General features: G+C 42.5%; 1 protein-coding gene and 1 long non-coding RNA gene across 2 annotated transcripts in view; one reads left to right on the top strand and one right to left on the bottom strand.

Annotated features, from left to right (window-relative positions):
* Positions 1 to 19,598, bottom strand: part of bbs9 (Bardet-Biedl syndrome 9) — a 205,347-nt gene that overhangs the window by 117,982 nt on the left and 67,767 nt on the right. The window contains exons 15-18 of the mRNA XM_044358108.1: positions 12,046 to 12,186; positions 10,480 to 10,575; positions 9,605 to 9,777; positions 8,465 to 8,617 (exon numbers count right to left, since the gene is read on the bottom strand). Coding sequence (XP_044214043.1) covers positions 8,465 to 8,617; positions 9,605 to 9,777; positions 10,480 to 10,575; positions 12,046 to 12,186 — 563 coding nt within the window. The remainder of the gene's footprint in view (positions 1 to 8,464; positions 8,618 to 9,604; positions 9,778 to 10,479; positions 10,576 to 12,045; positions 12,187 to 19,598) is intronic.
* On the top strand, positions 13,753 to 13,929 carry LOC122986766. Its single transcript, XR_006404368.1, has 2 exons — positions 13,753 to 13,783; positions 13,824 to 13,929. It is a non-coding gene; the product is annotated as an uncharacterized LOC122986766 (long non-coding RNA).

Raw genomic sequence — 19,598 nt, 5'->3', positions numbered from 1 at the left:
TGACTGTGAAGCACTGTGCAATTGGTGAAATGTGCTATATGAATAAACTTTGCTTGCTTTCCGCCTCTGATCCGTCTTTAAATGAATATGTCATCCAATCTTATTACGTTCTCATTTCTTACCCTCCAGCCTTTCTTTCTTTTCTTTCTCTCTAGTTCTGTCTGTCTTCTCTGGTGTGATGGGATCTCTCTGTCATTTGCAGGACAGACAGCAGACAGATGAAAGCAGATCAATAGGAAATAAAACAGACAATAAAAGTCAGATTTGTTCTTTGATTCTCTCAGCTGCGGGATCAGAAGACAGGAAGGAGGAGAAGAAGAAGAAGGAGGAAGGAGGTCGTTTTCTTTCTCTTTCTTTCCGTCCGCCACAGTGATTCTGATCTTTCTCTGCATATTACTTCTATCTCTGTCACGTTTGTTTTGTGTGTCTCGATATGGATGTTTGTATTTCCATCTCTTCATCTCTGTACTTCAAATCTCTTCCATCCCCTTGTTGCATCACTACTTTTTTTTTTTTTTTTTTATTGCATAATAAACCTCCTTTTGCTTGTTTCTCCCAAATACTGGTGATAAATTGTGTATCTATATTTAACTTTATGTTCCTTTTAGCTTTTCTCTTTGTACTTTTATTCTTTGTTTTTTTTTCATTTGTCTTTGTCCATCTCTCAGTCTCATTTCCATCTGTGTCTCCTTTTACATTTCGGTTTATTTTTTATGCTTTTCAGCCCGCTCGCTCCATCTCATCTGTCCATATGTATTTATATTCAGTATATCCCGATTTCTCATTCTTTGTGTTTTTATGCCCCGTCTTGTCTTTGTTGCACTTTTCATCTGTCTATCTTTTTCCCTTCTTTCTCTGCATTTCACTCTCTGTTCCGCTCCTTGACAGTCGCTTACCCCCCCTCCCCCTCCCTCCCCCTCCTCCCACCCCCTGACCACATCCATATGTTAATAATAAAGTCTGCTCTGGCTCTACCACATCTATGAGGAAATCCTCTGGTCATCAATGTCTGCCTGATAAAGAACAGTACAGATGCTTCATCATCGCTCTTCTCTTCCTCCCTCTGATTTTTTTATTTTTTTCTTTAACTTTTAAACTAAAGTTTATGTCAGGTTCAAAAAAAAAAAAAAAAATCCGTCCTGACCCTCCTGGAACCGATGTGGATTGTGTGTTATTCCTACCAGCAACCATTGCGGCATTTAATGAGCCCCAACCTGATTAAAATCTGGGGAAGATAAATAAAATGAAACTCAACCTGATCAAGCCTGAGGGATTTAAGAGAAATTAGAGCCAGACCCGACCCGAAACCCGTCTGGTCAGGGCGGGGCTGATTTGGTTTGGACAGAGAACCAAAACTTTGTCACAGAGCATTTATCTGATCCTACTGATATTACAGTGGTTTTTACAACAAACAAACAGAGTTTTTAATGACTTAATGCTACCTGGAATTGAATGGAAGACCGATTTAAATCCAATATAATGAAATAAAGCCGAAGAGATCAGCTGGTTTGTTTGTTCGTGACTTAACAAAGTTGGGATGCAGAGAAAGAGATCAACAGTGAAATTAAACTCGAATGTTTTATAAGACAAATACATGAAATCCTGTCATGTTTGCAAAATGTTCTTCTGGTTTAACGAATGAACAGAAAAACTACAGCATCAGTCGTTTATTCTAATTATTATATTCATTAAAATAACCTGTGTTTAAGCTTCCTGATAACTGACGTTTTATGGTTGTGTGAAGTATTACTGTTCTCTCTGACACGCAGGAGGGAAGTAATGTGACGTTTTTATAGCGTCGTAAACCTCTTCTGGAAGGAGATGGATGGATGGTTTGTCATACAAAGAATTTGACTTTAATACAGGAGATGGTTGTTGGCTTCACATTAACAGTTAACGTTGGTTTCCTTTAATCATGACTGTGATCATTTCTCTGACCTCAAAAAAGTAGTTTAAGTTGCCTAAAGCTTTTGTAGGGTTATTATGGTTCATTTTGGAAAACACTGACAACCAACCTAGTTTGTCTTTTAGGCAAAACTACCGCAGCTTGAGGCTGAAGCTCATGTGGCAATGCCACCGACGGCCCATTCAAAAAACCTCAACGTCTCTCTAGAAATACTTCAACAAGTCATTATTTGTCTCAATCACTAAATTCAGACCCTCTACCAAGTGTGCTGGTGGTCATTTTGGAAATTATTGCTCAGTTATTTGGAGACTTATAGTAGCTTTGATGTCTGGCGTTTGGGCGTTGATTGACAGCTGCGATTGACAGTAGGATCGCCTGCTGTTGAGTCAAACTATTGTCACAATATTTCTCTAGGTTTAATGCTAATTTTGATACCTGCCCTGTTAGCACAATTTAGCTAAAGTAGCTAACGTTAGCCCAAGTGTGCAGCGCTCAGTGTTCTCAGTAAGCTAGCGTTAGCTTGGGTCCGAGGTAGCGGGGCGTGTTTCCAGAGCATGAAAGGCAACACCTGCACTCCTTATATGGAAGGTCCTGGCTCCAAACAGAAAAGACGGGACCGACCATAAACTGCAACTCTGTGTTTCAAACCAGCTGCGATGCAAACCAACAGGTGACGTCACACCTCGCTACGTTCATCTTAAATTAACAGTCTGGGTGCTTGATGCTGTTGACTTTACAAAAGGAAGGAGGAAAATAATAAAATAATAACTGAGGGGAAAAGCGAAAATACTCTCTCACTTGCCTGCCTTCAGGCAAACACCTGGCACCAGCCTCAGGAGGCTCTGTGCGTCTGCATATGTGTGTGTGCGTGTGCAGGAAAAGTTGCCGTGGCTCCTCATCAGGAGATAAAAAGACAAAATCCTTCACCCATGAGACAGAAACCCATCAAACACACACACACACACACACACACACAGAACATTGAGTGTCAGTCAGCTGAATGAAAGACAGCCATTCATCGATAAGACAGACAGTCACATAAACAGACTGTCTGAGGGAAAACAAACCAGACCACCGTCACCCCTCTGAGCTCCATTCAGCCTCAGGAGGGGTCTCAATGTGTGTGTGTGTGTGCGAGTGTGTGAGAGGGAGAGAGGGAGAGAGAGAGAGAAAGCACTGATGGGTGTAAATGTGTGTATTCCTGGGGTGAAATATCTCCTGGGGGGAAGTCAGAAAATGATTGAGAGAAAGAGAGAGGAAGTTTCTCGGCTCCCGTTGGTCCTTTAATCTGATACACAAACACACAGGGCAGCTAAGAGCCTGCCATTCACACCGGCCCAACACACACACACACACACATACTCTTGCTCTTCACGAACAAACACACTTGTTAATGTGCAAACACACCAAGAACTTGACAGAGACAAGAGTATACGCACAGATAGAAGCAGGCTGCTCATGGACACACACATGCACACATTTGAGAGCTTTCATATGTGTACTGAAGGGCTGGTTTTGATACCCGTGTTGATACAATACCAGAGTTTTGGCAGCAAAACTATTCTTTATTTTAATACCTCACTCCATTTAACAAAATATGCTAAACATCTCAAATACATCGGTATTCGATGGTGTCTTAAAGGACCAGTGTGTAGGATTTAATGGCATCTAGCAGTGAGGTCGCAGATTGCAGCCAACTGAAGGAGAACCTACGGTGGCCCCTAAACTTGGTTTGTCCATTCTGGGCTACTGTAGAAACATAGTGGTATAAAGGGCTCATTCTAAGGTAACAAAAACACAATGATTCTTATTTTCATGGGGATTATACACTAATTAAGACCTGTTCTGACTGTCTTCAGGTCCGCATGTCTGTTTCATATTGGGTTCAAGATACTTCTGGTGCACATGCACACCCAGTGCACAGTCACTGATGCCCACAGTCTGCATGCCAACCTGCACGCAGACACATGCCATCACAAATGTGCACACAAAATCTACTGAAACATGTGCATACATATTAATACACATACAGTAATGGATGTGGAAATACAGAAATGACCAAATGAAACGTACATATACATATATATACATGCTTGAAACTTGCACTTCCTAATACACACTTAAATACACACACACACAGAGTGAATGAGAGGCCCGGCTGTTAATGGCGGTGGTCCTACGTTCCACAGTGGGATCTGTGTTTAGCCATGTTTAGAGCTCCATTTGGGGCCAGATAAATCAAGCTGCTGTCTACCAGAAGCCTCCATTAGGGGCCCTGCGAGGCCCCTGGACAGCCTGTCAGTCACCCCGTCAGTCAGCGAGCCGCCCTCTTCCAGCGTTTGAACTCATAATTACAGGGAGGCTCAGCTTGGCTCGGCCCGGCCCGGCTCCCGAGCCCCTCCGCCACCTCCCAGATGGCAGCGCTCGCTAGCCCTGCGCTAATGCTAATACTAACAAACGACGGACGTTTCACCTCTAGAGGAAACAGCGCCGGGGAAAATATTTATGGAAACTGAAAAGCCTCCCTCCCTTTTCTCTGCCCCCATTGGCCTCTCTTCATCCATTTCCACAAACTCCTTTTAGGGCTTTTTAGTTTTTATTTCTTTGATTGACAGTCCCGGGTTTCCCCTTGAGTTTGAGAGGTTAGCGAGTTAGTTAGCACTAGCACCAGGCTAACCTCTGGCTGCCACAGATTAATCAAACACCAGTTAAAGGGGAGAGTGTAAAACACAGGGGCCGCAGTGACTGATGGCTTTTTAAGGAGTGACGGGGGGGGGGGGGGGAGGAGGGAGGGAAGGTGGAGGAGAAACACACCTCCGACAGGGACAGAAGACAGGAATACTCACAGAGCGGAGCTGGAAACGACCTCCAACCCACCAAACAAACTGGATAAATTTCGTCCATGGCTGGTTTGTCTTCTCAACCGGCCACTTTGACACATAACAAACAATCATTCATGGGTCTCACTTTATTCTGAATGTCATCAATCATATTCGGCTGGTCAAACGGTTCAAACATCGGGTGTATTTTGGAATCCAGCCACGGTGGTCGGCAGATGAAAAAGTTTCCTGCTCTTACACGTACACACACACACACACACACCGAGTCAGACGTGGCTCGCTAGCTTTCAGGAATTCATGAATAAAATATAGGCTCATAAAGGCAGCATGAACAATGGAAATATTATCCTCTGCTGCATAAATGCACAGCCGACCACAGAGCCGTTCTCACAGGGAGCTCGTTCCTCTTATCTCTGACGGCTCGTCTGCGATGGCCGGTCGCTGCATGTGGAGACACACACCGCTAACGAGGGGGAAATCCCCCCCACCATCACCTAAGATTGATGCAGAAAATTTACCCAGCAGACATTCCTCCCGGGCCGAAATGAAAGAGGTGCCTGGTTCACCAGCATTCCTGATTGGCCACACATTCCTTTGCCATTCTAACAACAGTGTGATTGCTGGCGTGGAGCCGTGGCTCCGTTTGGTAAACATCCATGAAACTTCTACTTTCTAAACACGCCCTGTGAGGTTGCACCTGGTGAAGCTTTTTTTTGACCAGGAAGTCATTGATTCAAATGTCTGATACTGACCAGAAAAGGACAACGATGGGGGGGGGGGGGGGGGGGAGTGAAGGAACAATGTCCTACTTTTATTCTTCAAGTCCACTGAGTGCCTCTGAGCAAGGCACTGCCTGTGATCACACATGGGAAGCTAAAAGGTGCACTTTTCAAACTCGGTGACTAATGGTTCGTAAACAACATTCTTGTCAAGAGATTGAAAAAGCATGAAACCGGGCAAAAAAAAAAAAAAAGAGAGAGAAAGAAAGGCTGGAATTAAATGGAATTTGAAAAAAGAACAAAAAACAGAAGAGAAAAAATAGATTTACGAAGAAAAACAACTCATGAGAAGAATAATAGTTGGGAAAGATGACAGAAGGGAACCATGACTGAAATATTGAACACAGGAAAAAAAAGCCACACTGATAGATGGAATGAGAAAAAAGGCAAAAATATCAATAATCAAATTAAAAGCATATTTGATTTTTGGCTTATCTTACTCTTCTGTCAACCTTCTTTAAAAATGAGGATTGTGTTTTTTTTGTTTTTTTTTCCCCCAGCCAGCCATGACGTATCTTCACAAAATCCGTCCTGTTTTGAGATGCCAAACTGCTGAGCTGGCCCCGGCCTCAGCAGCATGACTCCTAATACTGACATGAATTATTAATTTGATGCATTCATCACTCTTCCGACCAGTCGTCGATAGCCTCCATTATGGCGGGTGTGTATACATTACAGAGTGTATAGTGTGTCAGAAACTTCCCGCATACGAGCTGCTGGATGGCGGGAAGAGAGAGAGAGAGAGAGAGAGAGAGAGAGAGAGAGAGAGGAAGAGAGAGAGAGAGAACGAGTGATGGACAGGAGTGACAGCAGAAAGCATTAGCTTTGAGCAGAGTCATGATATCAGAGCCAGATATCAGGCAGAGTGAAAGAGGCAGAGCAGCGGGAGACGATGGCATTTTGACAGGTAATTCAAACTGCAGCCTTGGATGTCAAGAAACACAAAGTTTGAAGAGGTTACACAGTTTCATAGCAATGAACAGACAGAAAATGAAGGAAAACCCTGAAGAAACAAATGGAGAAACTTAGCAGGTGCTTGGATGAGTATTAAAATGATGAATCATCTGTTGTGGCCTTCACAGTCAGAGTCACAACCCAGCTGAACCCCTACGGGAGATTTTGGAGTGATGTATTCGTTGCATTGTGGCTGACTGAGCCTGAGGAAGACACACTGTGAAACACACGACTAACAAATGAAGACAATCTAGACATCCTATGTGTCTAGATTGGAGTATCCTCTCCTCGTTTTATGTATGTTTTAGTTTAGGATGCATGATGCAAGACACTGAGCTCCAGATTTCTCCTTGCATGCACCTTACATAGTGTCACCAGCCGAGCCTTTCCCCTTTAGGAAGGTGGTCTTGTGGCTAACCTGTGTGTGTGTGTGTGATGTAGTCTAGTGGGCTTTGTTGTAGGGAGTGAGTCTCTTCAGTAAAAGTACACGCTGTTAAGAAAGGTTATGTTAGGATAGACGGCAATGAAGTCTAAGTAATGTCTAGATAAGCTCAGGGTGCAGCTCAATAGTTATCCAGAGGCATTGTGGTCACACCCACAGAAGAGAAATAAAGTCCCTGCAACATTACGGCGGTGTCTCCATGGCCTTCACAGCAGACTTGGTCCAGACTGTTAAAGGCTAGTTACCAGCCAGGCTAAATTAAAGTAAATTAGCTTAAAACCAAAAGTCTCCAAAACTACGGTTCGGAGCCACAGATTTGGGAAGGCGGCTACGGTAACATGGTGTGTGTGGATGAGTGGTTGACAGGCAAATTGTAAAGCACTTTGTATAAAAGCGCTATATAAAAGCAGCCCATTTAGCATTCACCGTTTAAACAAAGCGACCATATTAACATTTAAAGCAGACATGTTTTGAACTGTTTCTCTGATAGCTTGTCCTGGCGACAACCGAGACCAAGTGAGGTGAAGGCTGTTTATTTGTGTTAGAATCGCATTAAGAACTTCAACACGCTCATTAATTCCCTCTCATTAAGCTCCAACGACGTCTTTGAACTCTGAGAGTGAGAATGTGTATTAAATTAATGTGCTGTTAGAACACCGCGCTGGACACACAGAGAGAGAGAGAGAGAGAGAGAGAGCGGCTCTGATCACAGGGAGTCAAAACAGTGACGTACTGACAGCTTCAACAGCTAATGAAGAGATGATGTCACGCAGCGGCGCTACGCTAATGAGAAGCTAATGGTGGTGGAACTGCCAAGCCGGCCTCTCGAGTAAACAGCGGGGGCAAGGAACCATCACTTTGTCTAACACACGCGATATGACAGTGACAGTAAACGCAGCTCCACCCTCGCATACGTCACAGTTAAACAAAGAGGGTGAGACAAGAGCTTAATGGCTGACACACACACACACACACACACACACGTAACTCTATGAGTGAGAGGGATACAGAGAGTCTAAACACGAGTGTGCTGATACAAGTGTACCAGTAACAGGTTGTATATGTTTAAACTAATGTGACTTCATGCCTGTGTGAGTGTGCGAGCTCACAGCTAATCACCTTAAGACAGGAAGTCCATAAATCAGCAGAATACAACTCTCACACTGTAAATCTACACTAACACTTCAACACTGTTTGTGTGAGAGTGCGTGTGTGGTGTGTGTGTGTGTGTGTGTGTGAGAGGGAGAGAGAGACTGTCGGATCATGTAGGTCGCCGTGGTAGCAGGGCGTTCCTTCTTCCCTGTCATATCCTCCAGATCCTCTTGGGGGTTCCTGAGGTGTTCTACTGCATGTTCTGGATCAACCCCTGGGCTCTGCTCTCAGGGGCGTCCTAATCAGATGTCGACCCACCTCGACTCTCTCATCATGGACTTCCTATTTCAAGCTCTGACTGCCTCACATTGAACAAGCTGTTCCTCCTGTTCAACCCTTTCCATTAAAGCACCCCAACAGATCTATGTGTGTGTGTGTCTGAGTGTCTGACCTGGCTGTAAGTGGCGTCCAGCAGTGTGTCCAGGTTCTGCAGGGGTGCCGGGGTTTTGTCTTTGAATCGAGTCAGCAGGCGGCGCTGGATGGCTCTGAACTGGACCGCCCGCTCCGACAGGAGGTCCTGGTACTGCTGAGCACTGACACGCAGCTGAAACACAGAAACACACATCCAGGGAGACACATATTTATACCTGTGACAATAAAAAATTAGTTTCATGTTTCATTCACTACTGTTGCTTTCACTTCATGTCAGAACAAAGTGGAACAAATAGTACATTTCAATTTGAAGGCCTGTATATATTCACAGGTTTAAGTTATTCTTAAGGTCAACTGAGGCACGACTATAGACAAACTGCTGCAGATATTGTTCACTTTAGAAGGAAACTTTGCTGTATTTAGTGTTAACTGATCATTGTTTCCCCTCTGACATTAGTGAACTTAAAGCCACGTTTGCCACTTGTGATGTCAACTGTTTGTCTGTTTAGCTACAACTCTAAATAACTAAAGCCAGCTTGGTGGAAACTACAGAAAACCAATAATGCATAATGTTATGCAAATACACTCCACTATGGAACAATACAGATATACAACTTAATAAAAACCATCTAAACTTTATTAATTGGAAACAAAAAGGCATCACAGACCTGCAGCACATGTATCATGACAACTCCTTTATTGAATTTAAGGATTAGAAGCACATTATTGGAAACTAATTTTTCCAGTTTCTCCAAATGAAATCTGTTATTACTTCAACACACATTACAAAAAACCTGCTGCAGTAGAAATAACTGATAAAAATACTGCTCCATCCAATTAAAATTATACAAGTTACTCAGCCCTGTTGATTCTGCTACATCTGTCCCATCCAGAAGATGGGAAGACAGTCTACAGTTCACTCTGACCCCTGACCTCTGCAACCAAACTTGTAATAATATTTTGTAACATTGACCAACAACACTAACAGGATATTTATTTATCACACACAAAAAGATGCACCAAATGGGATCCTGTTCACAATGCCTGCACGCCACCTGTCTCTGCCTACCTGTAAAACTCTTTGGTGTGTCACCTAACTCCATACTCCCCCACATAAAAAAGTGTGTGTGTGTGTGTGTGTGTGTGTGTGTGTGTGTACCTGGAAGTGGTGGTCTACAGACAGGAAGTACTCCTGCAGCGGGACTGGTCCACTGAAGCTTTTCTTAAAGTCTTTGACTCCCAATTTGGAGAAATGCAGGTCGAACCTCTGGACCAACTCCTTCACCACCAACCACATGTCCTCGAAACTGTCACTCTGAATACGGTAACGTTCTATCAAATAAACAAACAAACAAACAGATAGACGGACTTAGACAGGGGCTAGCTATAGTAACAATAAAAACTATTTCTGAAAATTCATTATAGATATCAAAAAGCATTGATTAATAGAGCTATTAAGAGCTCATGAAAGGTATCAAAGGAAAGGTGTCAACATTAAACTTTCAAATGAGTCAAAATTAAAGGTGTCAACAAGGTCAGAAATGTGTCAACAGGTGTAATTAAGAAATAGCCAAACGTCTTCAGTCAGACTCGACTTCAGGAGGTTTGTCATGGTCTAAAGAAGTTTTGAAAGAAATAATACCAAAGGAATACCAAAAGGAGTCAAAGGGGGTATGATTAAGTATCACAAAGTATTATGAGATATTAAAAGGGAACAAGAGGTATTACATTTTGTAAAAAGGTGTCATGAAGCATTAATAGTAACAAGATGTTTCTACAAGTTGTTTCCAAGAGGTTCAAGAGGTATCAATAGGTGCTGAAATTAAGAGTATCAAAAGTTACTGAGAGGCACTAAAAGAGGAATGGACATCATTTGGAGATGGCATCTGGTAAAAGGTTTTAAGTCTTGGATCATTGCTGTATCAGAGAGAGATTATACCCATGTTTGAACCTCCATAGACGTAAACTAGTGTCTTATGAAAACATTGTTTCTAAGGAAAAATCCTCTTCATTTAGTGCTGTTGTCAGACTCACGGGAGGTCTTCGAGGCCAGCACAGTAACCTTGGCTCCTGACAGGAACTGGAAAGCCAAACTATTCCCATCCTTATCTTCTGATTTTGCTGAAAACTCTGCAGAGAGAGACAGAGAGAGCAGTGTGATGAGACAGATAGGAAAGGCCTATCATGATGCAGGACGCCAACAAAGGTGAACAAAATACAGTCACACTGTTCACAAAGACACAAAGATATAAGAGGCACAAATCCCTCTTTACACACACAAAAAAAAAAGCAGCACACAATCAGGATGAGCACTGAGTGTGTGTTTAGACGTCAGAGCTGCTGATTGTAGCTGATTGCCTGATAACTGGGAAACAGAATAAAGATTCCCAGAGCTGAAATGCACACACACACACACAAACAATGTCACAAATAAATAAACATGCATAAACACATTCGTATAAATACACACCCACGTATACAGATACAGTTCATTATTCACATAAATGTATACACGTTCTCACAGTTACACAACTCTCATTCCCTCTCTCAGCTTTTATTTCATGCTCATGTCATTTGACTCGGTTTAACGCCCTCTAGTGGACGCTTTGTTGACCCTCCGCTCTTACGCAACATTGGCTGAGAACCCCTGACGGACTTTGTAAGTGTCTAACTTGTCGATTTTAGGAGAGCTGAACAGATAAGTATTATAATGCTTGTATTGTTTTTTTTTTTGAAAAGGACGGATTGTTTCAGCTGATTTTGGTTAATGTAATTTACAGTTAGACCTCAAGCAGTCTTTTTTTTCCCCCCCATACACAACCATTGCAAAAGACACAGCTGTGAAGCAATGAAAAACTTTTACTGAACATCACACATAATTGAGATAACTATTTTGTCTTGACACAATTTAAGCGATTGGGTCTAATAAAAAATTAAGAAGTCATGTTATGAAATCTGTGCCGTTTATGTGCGTCAGTCAGGGAAAATGTCAGTCAGGGAAAATCTGTAAGAAAGCCTGAGAATCTCCTTTAAATGTGGAAAACAGTATCCAGTTCTCTTAATACATCAATTATGTCTAGCTTAACCAATAATCTAACCATAGTATTTGATCTGCTAAACTACTGTATGCTGCAGACAGTTTTCTAATAGCTTGTTTTAACAGTGTCTGATGGCTGCATGTTGATTTACGTTGTATGGATGGAGGCACTGTTTTTCTATCTAAGTGTCAGAATGTTTTCATCAACCCATCTTGCACTGTCAACAAAAACTGACACAGTAATAAGCTGTAGTCAGTCATCTACTTCCAATAACTAAAAATCTGATGAGCAAACCTCATCAATAATTTTGCAGCACCAGCAGCAAATGTTCCTACATATTTTTTTAAAAAAAGGAGAGTGTTGGTGCATGTTGTTCCCTATCTTTCTCTAAACTTGTTTCCTGTCACCTATCAACTAATGATTCTCTAATAAAAGGCCCAAAAACAAACAAGCAAACAAAACAAAATTCTATTCTTCTATTTATAAGAAATTTGTGATTCAAATGCAAACGGCACGGACAGATCATCAGTGTTCGTCAGCGTTAAGATGTGTGTGTTTTTACCTGAGAAGATGGCGTTGAGGTCAACTGGTGGCTGGTTGGTGTCCACAGTGATCTTAAACTTGGTGGTTTTGGTCGGAGAAGAAGGAACACAAACCAACGCAAGAGGAAGACTGAACCTGGCCTGAAGAACCCTGGGAACTCCTAAGGAAACAAAAATAGATATATTTTTACTTTTTAATACTTTGTATTTTTATATTTTCTGTTGCATTTTCCTCATGTTTGCCACAATTGAATGCTGGCAATTCTCCACTTTGTAGCACTGAGTTGCCAACTCCTACTAAGGGTGTAGACCTCTGCAGCAGACACTTCTTTCCAACTGTAAATAGTTATTTGCAAAACCCTTTGTTACAGTTTCTGTGTACGTTTGTTTGCAAGTAAAACCCAGACCTTCATTAAATTGAATAGCCACTGAATAAGGATGCAACTACTACACTAATTATTATTATTATCAATTAATTCTCCATTATTCTATACTACACTCCAATATCCGCCGTCCTGTTGCTCTTTTCCTGAAAAACAATCTTACACAACCTCACAGCCCACTTCCCCTTTAAGTGGCGCCCATCTCCGCCAACATCCCCTACAGCGAATCAAACAAGTCGGCACATCGACTTTTAGGCTTTCTCTCCAAACAGCAGTCAGGCTAACATTTGTTAACACAGTCAACACTGCAGATATTCAGATTACATGAGTATCTGAGAGCTATGAGACCGAGAAACTCAACATCAACACCGGGCTTGAAAACGTGTTTGTCGAAGATCCGAAAGGGAAGTTTTGTGAAAAGTGGGGGGGGGGAAATTTTGAGAAGAAAAAAAAAAAGAGAGAGAGAGTGAGAGGAGAAGGGGAGAGTTAAGGCCAACTATAACTGTGTTCTGAGCTTAAGCAGTGCTGAGCTTGGCAGAAATCTACACTTAGCTAGAATAACAGAACGAGGGAAAGGAGGGATGGAGGAAAACAGTTGTTAAGAAGAGATGGAGCGAGGGAACCAAGGGGGGGAGAGGAGGTGAGCTAACGACAGCGGAGGGAGAAAACCTGAGTCGAGCAGAAAAAGGAGTGGAAATAAAACAGCGTGAGGGAGACTGAAAGAGAAATAATATGAGGAACGACAGCCGGGATGGGAGGGAGGGATGTTTTAATTATGGAATGTTCCAGGTTATTACAGATAGTAATAATTACCTACCACTACTGTGCACCTTTTCATTCCAGACATGCAATTATTATGTGATTATATGAATAATTCAATTTGGTTTAAATACATGAATTGAGGCAGAGAAAAGAAGAAGAAGAAGGGAAGCCAAGAAAAACAGTAGAAAACAGAGGAGAAGCAAGGTAGAGAGAAAGAAAATGGATGGAGTTTTAGAGAGGAAGTCTGACTGTGGTCCACTTTCTTCTATCCTCCGTTGTTTTAATTTCTCATTGACCCTTCGTACCGGGTGATCGAATAGTTAAACAACAAATCACATATTGCAGAAGGTTAGATACACATGTTGTCAAAGTGAATATGCAGTGAGTTCGTTTAGTTACCAATCAGAAGTGCAAACCCCTTATACATTGTCCATATCGGAAAATTAACAGTTAATGATTGTGATACTTAAAGGATCCGTTCACAATTTTTCAAGAGTGTCTTAAAACAGCAGTCGGGTGTCCATATGAACAGTGAAAGAGGTTTTTACTCGCTATAATCATTCCTCCTGTTCATACTGGCTATTAAAAGATCCCCTTCAAATGTGCTTTTAATGTAAGTGATGGAGGCCAAAATCCACAGTGTGTCCACACAGTCATTTAAAAGTTGATGTGAAGTTTATATGAGGCTTCAGCAGTCTGAGTGAGTCATATCAGGTGGATATCTGCCACGTTTACAGTCTTTTTAGCATCAAATTCCCTCTTGATGTTTCCCTGTTGAGCTGCGGTGGAAGTATAGTAACAAAAAGAGGGACTCTGGCAGTAAAAAGACTGTAACGTTGAAAGATATCTACTTGATTTGACTCATTTGGACGCTGAAGCTTCATATTAGCTTCAAATAAACTTTTAAATATGTTTTTGCACAGAAGGAGGACTGTGGATTTTGTCCCCCATCAATTCCATTGTAAGGTCATTATGAAGGGATCTTCTAATGGTCAGCATGAACAGGAGGAATGATTATGACGAGAAAAAAACTATTTCAATGTCCATCTGGGCACCTGACTATTGTTTTAAGACAGACTTGAAAATCTCTGAACCCTAACCCTTGAATTGTTTGTCTCCTGGGTCTGATCTGTTTTTCTTTCCTTCAACATCCAGCTGACTCAGACGTCTTTGATGTTGAATTTTCCCACCAGCAGGTGTACACAGTATGAAAGTTCTGGATAAATGCCGATCATCTAAATGGCAGAAACATCAGACACAGATCTTTGCCAAATTACGGTATCGGTTTTGAATTTTTAAGTGACAAGTGGTTAAGAAGTTTTTAAGATTCTCTGAGGAGGAGTATATGGGACAGCAGTGAATGTAAATCATGTAAGGAGCAACGGTTTATGCATGTTTCATCCCGTTTACTACAAATCATATATATTTTAGATTTTAGATGGCCATTTTCCACAGCCACAGCACTATAACGTTGATGATAATCAGAGCAGACAAGATGTACAGTACACTGTGATGGATTGCCTGACTCAAACAGGTTTCAAGTCTCTCCAAGTCGAATTTCATAACATACTGAAATGAATGAAACCTCTGGCTGCCTGGAAGGAAGGAAAAAACATTTTAAAAATCCAAAATACTGTGCTATGCTTTGGAAAATGGTAAATGCTATGGTGCAGTATATGTGATATGCAGTGAATCAGCTAAATATGCATAAATATGTACGATCCTGTATGTATGAGTATAATGAAAATGTAGAATGTATTTTATGTTTTTCTTGTAGTACAATATCCACTCATAGTAACTACGCCTTTATTAAAATTTCTATATTTATGATTAAGCATTGACAACACTTTATTAAGGTTAAGGAGAAATCTTTGTCTTGGTTTTATACAGAAAAAGTCAGCAGTGACCTTGAGCAAGAGACACCCTAACCCCCTAACCCTTACCCTAACCCTAACCCTAACGCCCTAACCCTTACCCTAACCCCCTAACCCTTACCCTTACCCTAACGCCCTAACCCTTACCCTAACCCTAACCCTTACCCTAACGCCCTAACCCTTACCCTAACCCCCCTAACCCTTACCCTAACCCTAACCCTTTATTAAAATTTCTATATTTATGATTAAGCATTGACAACACTTTATTAAGGTTAAGGAGAAATCTTTGTCTTGGTTTTATACAGAAAAAGTCAGCAGTGACCTTGAGCAAGAGACACCCTAACCCCCTAACCCTTACCCTAACCCTAACCCTAACGCCCTAACCCTTACCCTAACCCCCTAACCCTTACCCTTACCCTAACGCCCTAACCCTTACCCTAACCCTAACCCTTACCCTAACGCCCTAACCCTTACCCTAACCCCCTAACCCTTACCCTAACCCTAACCCTTACCCTAACGCCCTAACCCTTACCCTAACCCCCTAACCCTTACCCTAACGCCCTAACCCTTACCCTAACCCTAACCCCCTAACCCTTACCCTAACCCCCTAACCCTAACCCTTACCCTTACCCTAACGCCCTAACCCTTACCCTAACCCTAACCCCCTAACCCTTACCCTAACGCCCTAACCCTTACCCTAACGCCCAAACCCTTACCCTAACCCCCTAACCCCCTAACCCTTACCCTAACCCTAACCCTTACCCTAACGCCCTAACCCTTACCCTAACGCCCTAACCCTTACCCTAACCCTAACCCCCTAACCCTTACCCTAACCCCCTAACCCTAACCCTTACCCTTACCCTAACGCCCTAACCCTTACCCTAACCCTAACCCCCTAACCCTTACCCTAACGCCCTAACCCTTACCCTAACGCCCAAACCCTTACCCTAACCCCCTAACCCTTACCCTAACCCTAACCCTTACCCTAACGCCCTAACCCTTACCCTAACGCCCAAACCCTTACCCTAACCCCCTAACCCTTACCCTAACCCTAACCCTTACCCTAACGCCCTAACCCTTACCCTAACCCTAACGCCCTAACCCTTACCCTAACCCTAACGCCCTAACCCTCACCCTAACCCCCTAACCCTCACCCTAACGCCCTAACCCTTACCCTAACGCCCTAACCCTTACCCTTACCCTAACGCCCTAACCCTTACCCTAACCACCTAACCCTTACCCTTACCCTAACGCCCTAACCCTTACCCTAACCCTAACGCCCTAACCCTTACCCTTACCCTAACCCTAACCACCTAACCCTTACCCTTACCCTAACGCCCTAACCCTTACCCTAACCACCTAACCCTTACCCTTACCCTAACGCCCTAACCCTTACCCTAACCCTAACGCCCTAACCCTTACCCTTACCCTAACGCCCTAACCCTTACCCTAACCCTAACGCCCTAACCCTTACCTTACCCCTAACCCCCTAACCCTTACCCTAACCCTAACGCCCTAAAACCTTACCCTAACCCTAACGCCCTAACCCTTACCCTAATCACCTAACCCTTACCCTTACCCTAACGCCCTAACCCTTACCCTAACCCCCTAACCCTTACCCTAACCCTAACGCCCTAAAACCTTACCCTAACCCTAACGCCGTAACCCTTACCCTAACCCTAACGCCCTAAAACCTTACCCTAACCCTAACGCCGTAACCCTTACCCTTACCCTAACCCTTTTAAAGCCTTAACCTAACCACACGTGGGACCCAGGAAGTGAACTTCAATCTGTGGCATTAACACTCTGCCGGCCATCCATTTATTGAATTTATCATTTAATTTCCCCTGACAATGGGACCTCTACATGCCCACAGTGAAACCCTTAAACACATTGTGAAACTGGGAACCTTGATTAAAGACCACCTGATGAGATGACACTTCAAAAAAATGCTTCAAAAAACAGTGCTGGAATTACTTAAACCAAAGAGCAAGCTTTAAGTTACCTTATTCTTAAATAAACCAGCAAGGAATGTTTAATGTTCACACTCACCCTTGTTAATAGTGTGCTGCAAGGAGTTTTAACATTAAAATAAGAAACTCTATCCTCTGGAATTAATGAAGGGTGGGGAAAGAGTGGAGGAGGAAATATAAGCAGAGTAATAAAAAGTCAAAGAGAGACAAGGAGGGGGAAAAGCAACGGAGAGAGATGGAGATAAAAAGTGTTGAAAACAGAGATGACAAGATAACTGAGAATAAGATGAGAGACGGAGACAGAGAAGGAGGAAAAGTGAGATATAAGGGTGGGGGAAACAGGGGAAGAGGAAGGGAGTGGAGGGTCATGAAAGGCTGGAAAAGGCCAGGAGAAATATTTTTTCCATCTCAAATTCACCATCAGCCATTTACTAGTCACCACTGTGTGTGAGTATGTGTGTATGCGTGTGGTTGTAAATCCCAGCATGTTCCACACCACCTCTGCACATTCCAGGACTGTCGCCACCAGGTTACACCCCTCATAGCAGAGATTTACCTGCACGGATGTGTATCAGTGGGTGTGTGTGTGTGTGTGTGTGTTTGTGTGTGTAAAACTACAATTTCACAAAGCAAATGTTTAAAAAGCATGATTTTCATGTTCAGGACCTCCGTACAGCTGTATTCTGTTAAATATTTAAGTTCAACAAAAGGTATGAAATTAATTTTATAGCCAGGACATATAAATGTAATGAAAATCAAACCTTCTCAGGGGTCTACCTTTTCCCAGCATATATAGCATCCCTGCTGTACTGACCCAAAACCTGATCTTAACACACAAACCACATCTTCATCACCTGTTGATTTTAATAGTATTTGAGTCCTTCCTTTGTTTTTCTGTATTATATTACTAATTGTTGCTTAAAGTGACCCTCAGGGATCAATGAAAATTTTATCAAGGAAAAGCAGAAGGCAGTAACTCCTTACAGCTTATAGCTCCTTAGAGCAACTTTAACTGAACTTAAATTGATATTGAGACCAATGACCTCAAACTTCTATTTCTTAAGGGAGCAAAGTGACTGAGAAGGTGAAAAAAATGCACTTTAAGAAAGTCTGGATTTTAAACTAATTAGTTTTTCCTCCATCTGGACGATAACAAGTAAAAAAAGAATTATAGCACTCACTTAAAGGGGCTGTATTATGCTTTTTGTGATGTTATTTTTATACTGTTATGTTGTTGGATATCTCTGTTAAACATGGTCAAAGTTCTAAAACGTAAGGTTAACAAATGTAGAAATGCTCAAGTTCCACAGCCTTGGTTGCTAAGGTTATTGCTAATGGTTTTCAACGTGTTGCATTGTCCACTGTCATATTTTGCATCGGATTTAGGCTCAAACATGTATGGATGTATTTGAGAAGTTTAACATTTCGAATAAAGAACAAGAAAAAGTAGTGAAATCCTGCTACCATAGCTTGTTTCATAGTTTGTTGACGTTGCCTCGCAAGCAGTGGCTTCTATGCATTTTGGATGACTGCCAGAGATAGTATGAAATATCTGGATATGCATTACATGCGCAGGAGGTCGAGTCATGATACTGACAAAGTCACACGTGTGACCTGGGCGATGCAAACAACCTGATAAAGGGAAATGGCACCCAGCGGTCGTCCCCTACAGAATCTTCTTGTCAAGACTCTGAGTGACAATGAATGGTTGAATGACATTTCACCGGGATAAATGGAGGCCCCTGAGTCTGTATGCTTGAGATATGGTATCGACAACCCAGCTCAAGAGCCTCTGTTTATTCAAGACACAACCCTTCCTGTGTCCTCCATAAGAGACAAACAACAAATCAGACTTACGGAACCCAGCCGACATATCTACGTACTGTCTAAGAGCTCGAACAGGACAAAGTAACCTAGCATGAGGAGGCAGTTCCTCCTCCCCTTGCTGCGGGGCGAAAATTGACAAATTGATAGTAACCAAGGAGCGAAACAAATTACTCTCCACTACAGTTCCCTAAAACACCTCAGTGAGACTGGTCGGTCAACTATAAAACCCAGAAGCTAATACAGCACACGATTCACTCACAACGAGCGGAGGCACTAAGCAGGTAAGTTAGCAAGGCACCCCCGCCAGAAAAACAAAGTTGGCTACTTACCTAGAAAAGTCTAATGCTTTGTGGTCGGAGCACCAGCTATGCAGCCTCTGGAGGACAGAATCATAGCTCCAACCAATAGGTTACGAGACTGCTGGTATAGGTGGTAAAGCACTGATGCTAGCTAATGATGAACATACATGACCTGCGCATTTAGGTGAAAAAATGAAAAGTTGATGAGGTGCCAGGCCCCTTTATCAGGTCGGTTGCATCATCCAGGTCACACATGTGACTTTGTTGGTGTTATGTCTCGACCTCCTGTGCGTGCGTGTTCGCGTATTTCTAACCGTCTCTGGCGATCAGGAAGAGTGAAACAGAACGGCCTGTTTCAGACAAAGGCTGAACTGAGGGGCTGCATAACTGTAAATCATGCAAAGATATTCCAGTAGAGCCCCAGAATATAACTATGGACCTGAAAATGTGCAGAA

Source organism: Thunnus albacares, chromosome 8, assembly GCF_914725855.1.
Source record: "Thunnus albacares chromosome 8, fThuAlb1.1, whole genome shotgun sequence".
Classification (NCBI taxonomy): Eukaryota; Metazoa; Chordata; class Actinopteri; order Scombriformes; family Scombridae; genus Thunnus; species Thunnus albacares.
The sequence above is the reverse complement of the archived record's forward strand: the minus strand, read 5'-3'. Positions and strand labels throughout refer to the sequence as shown.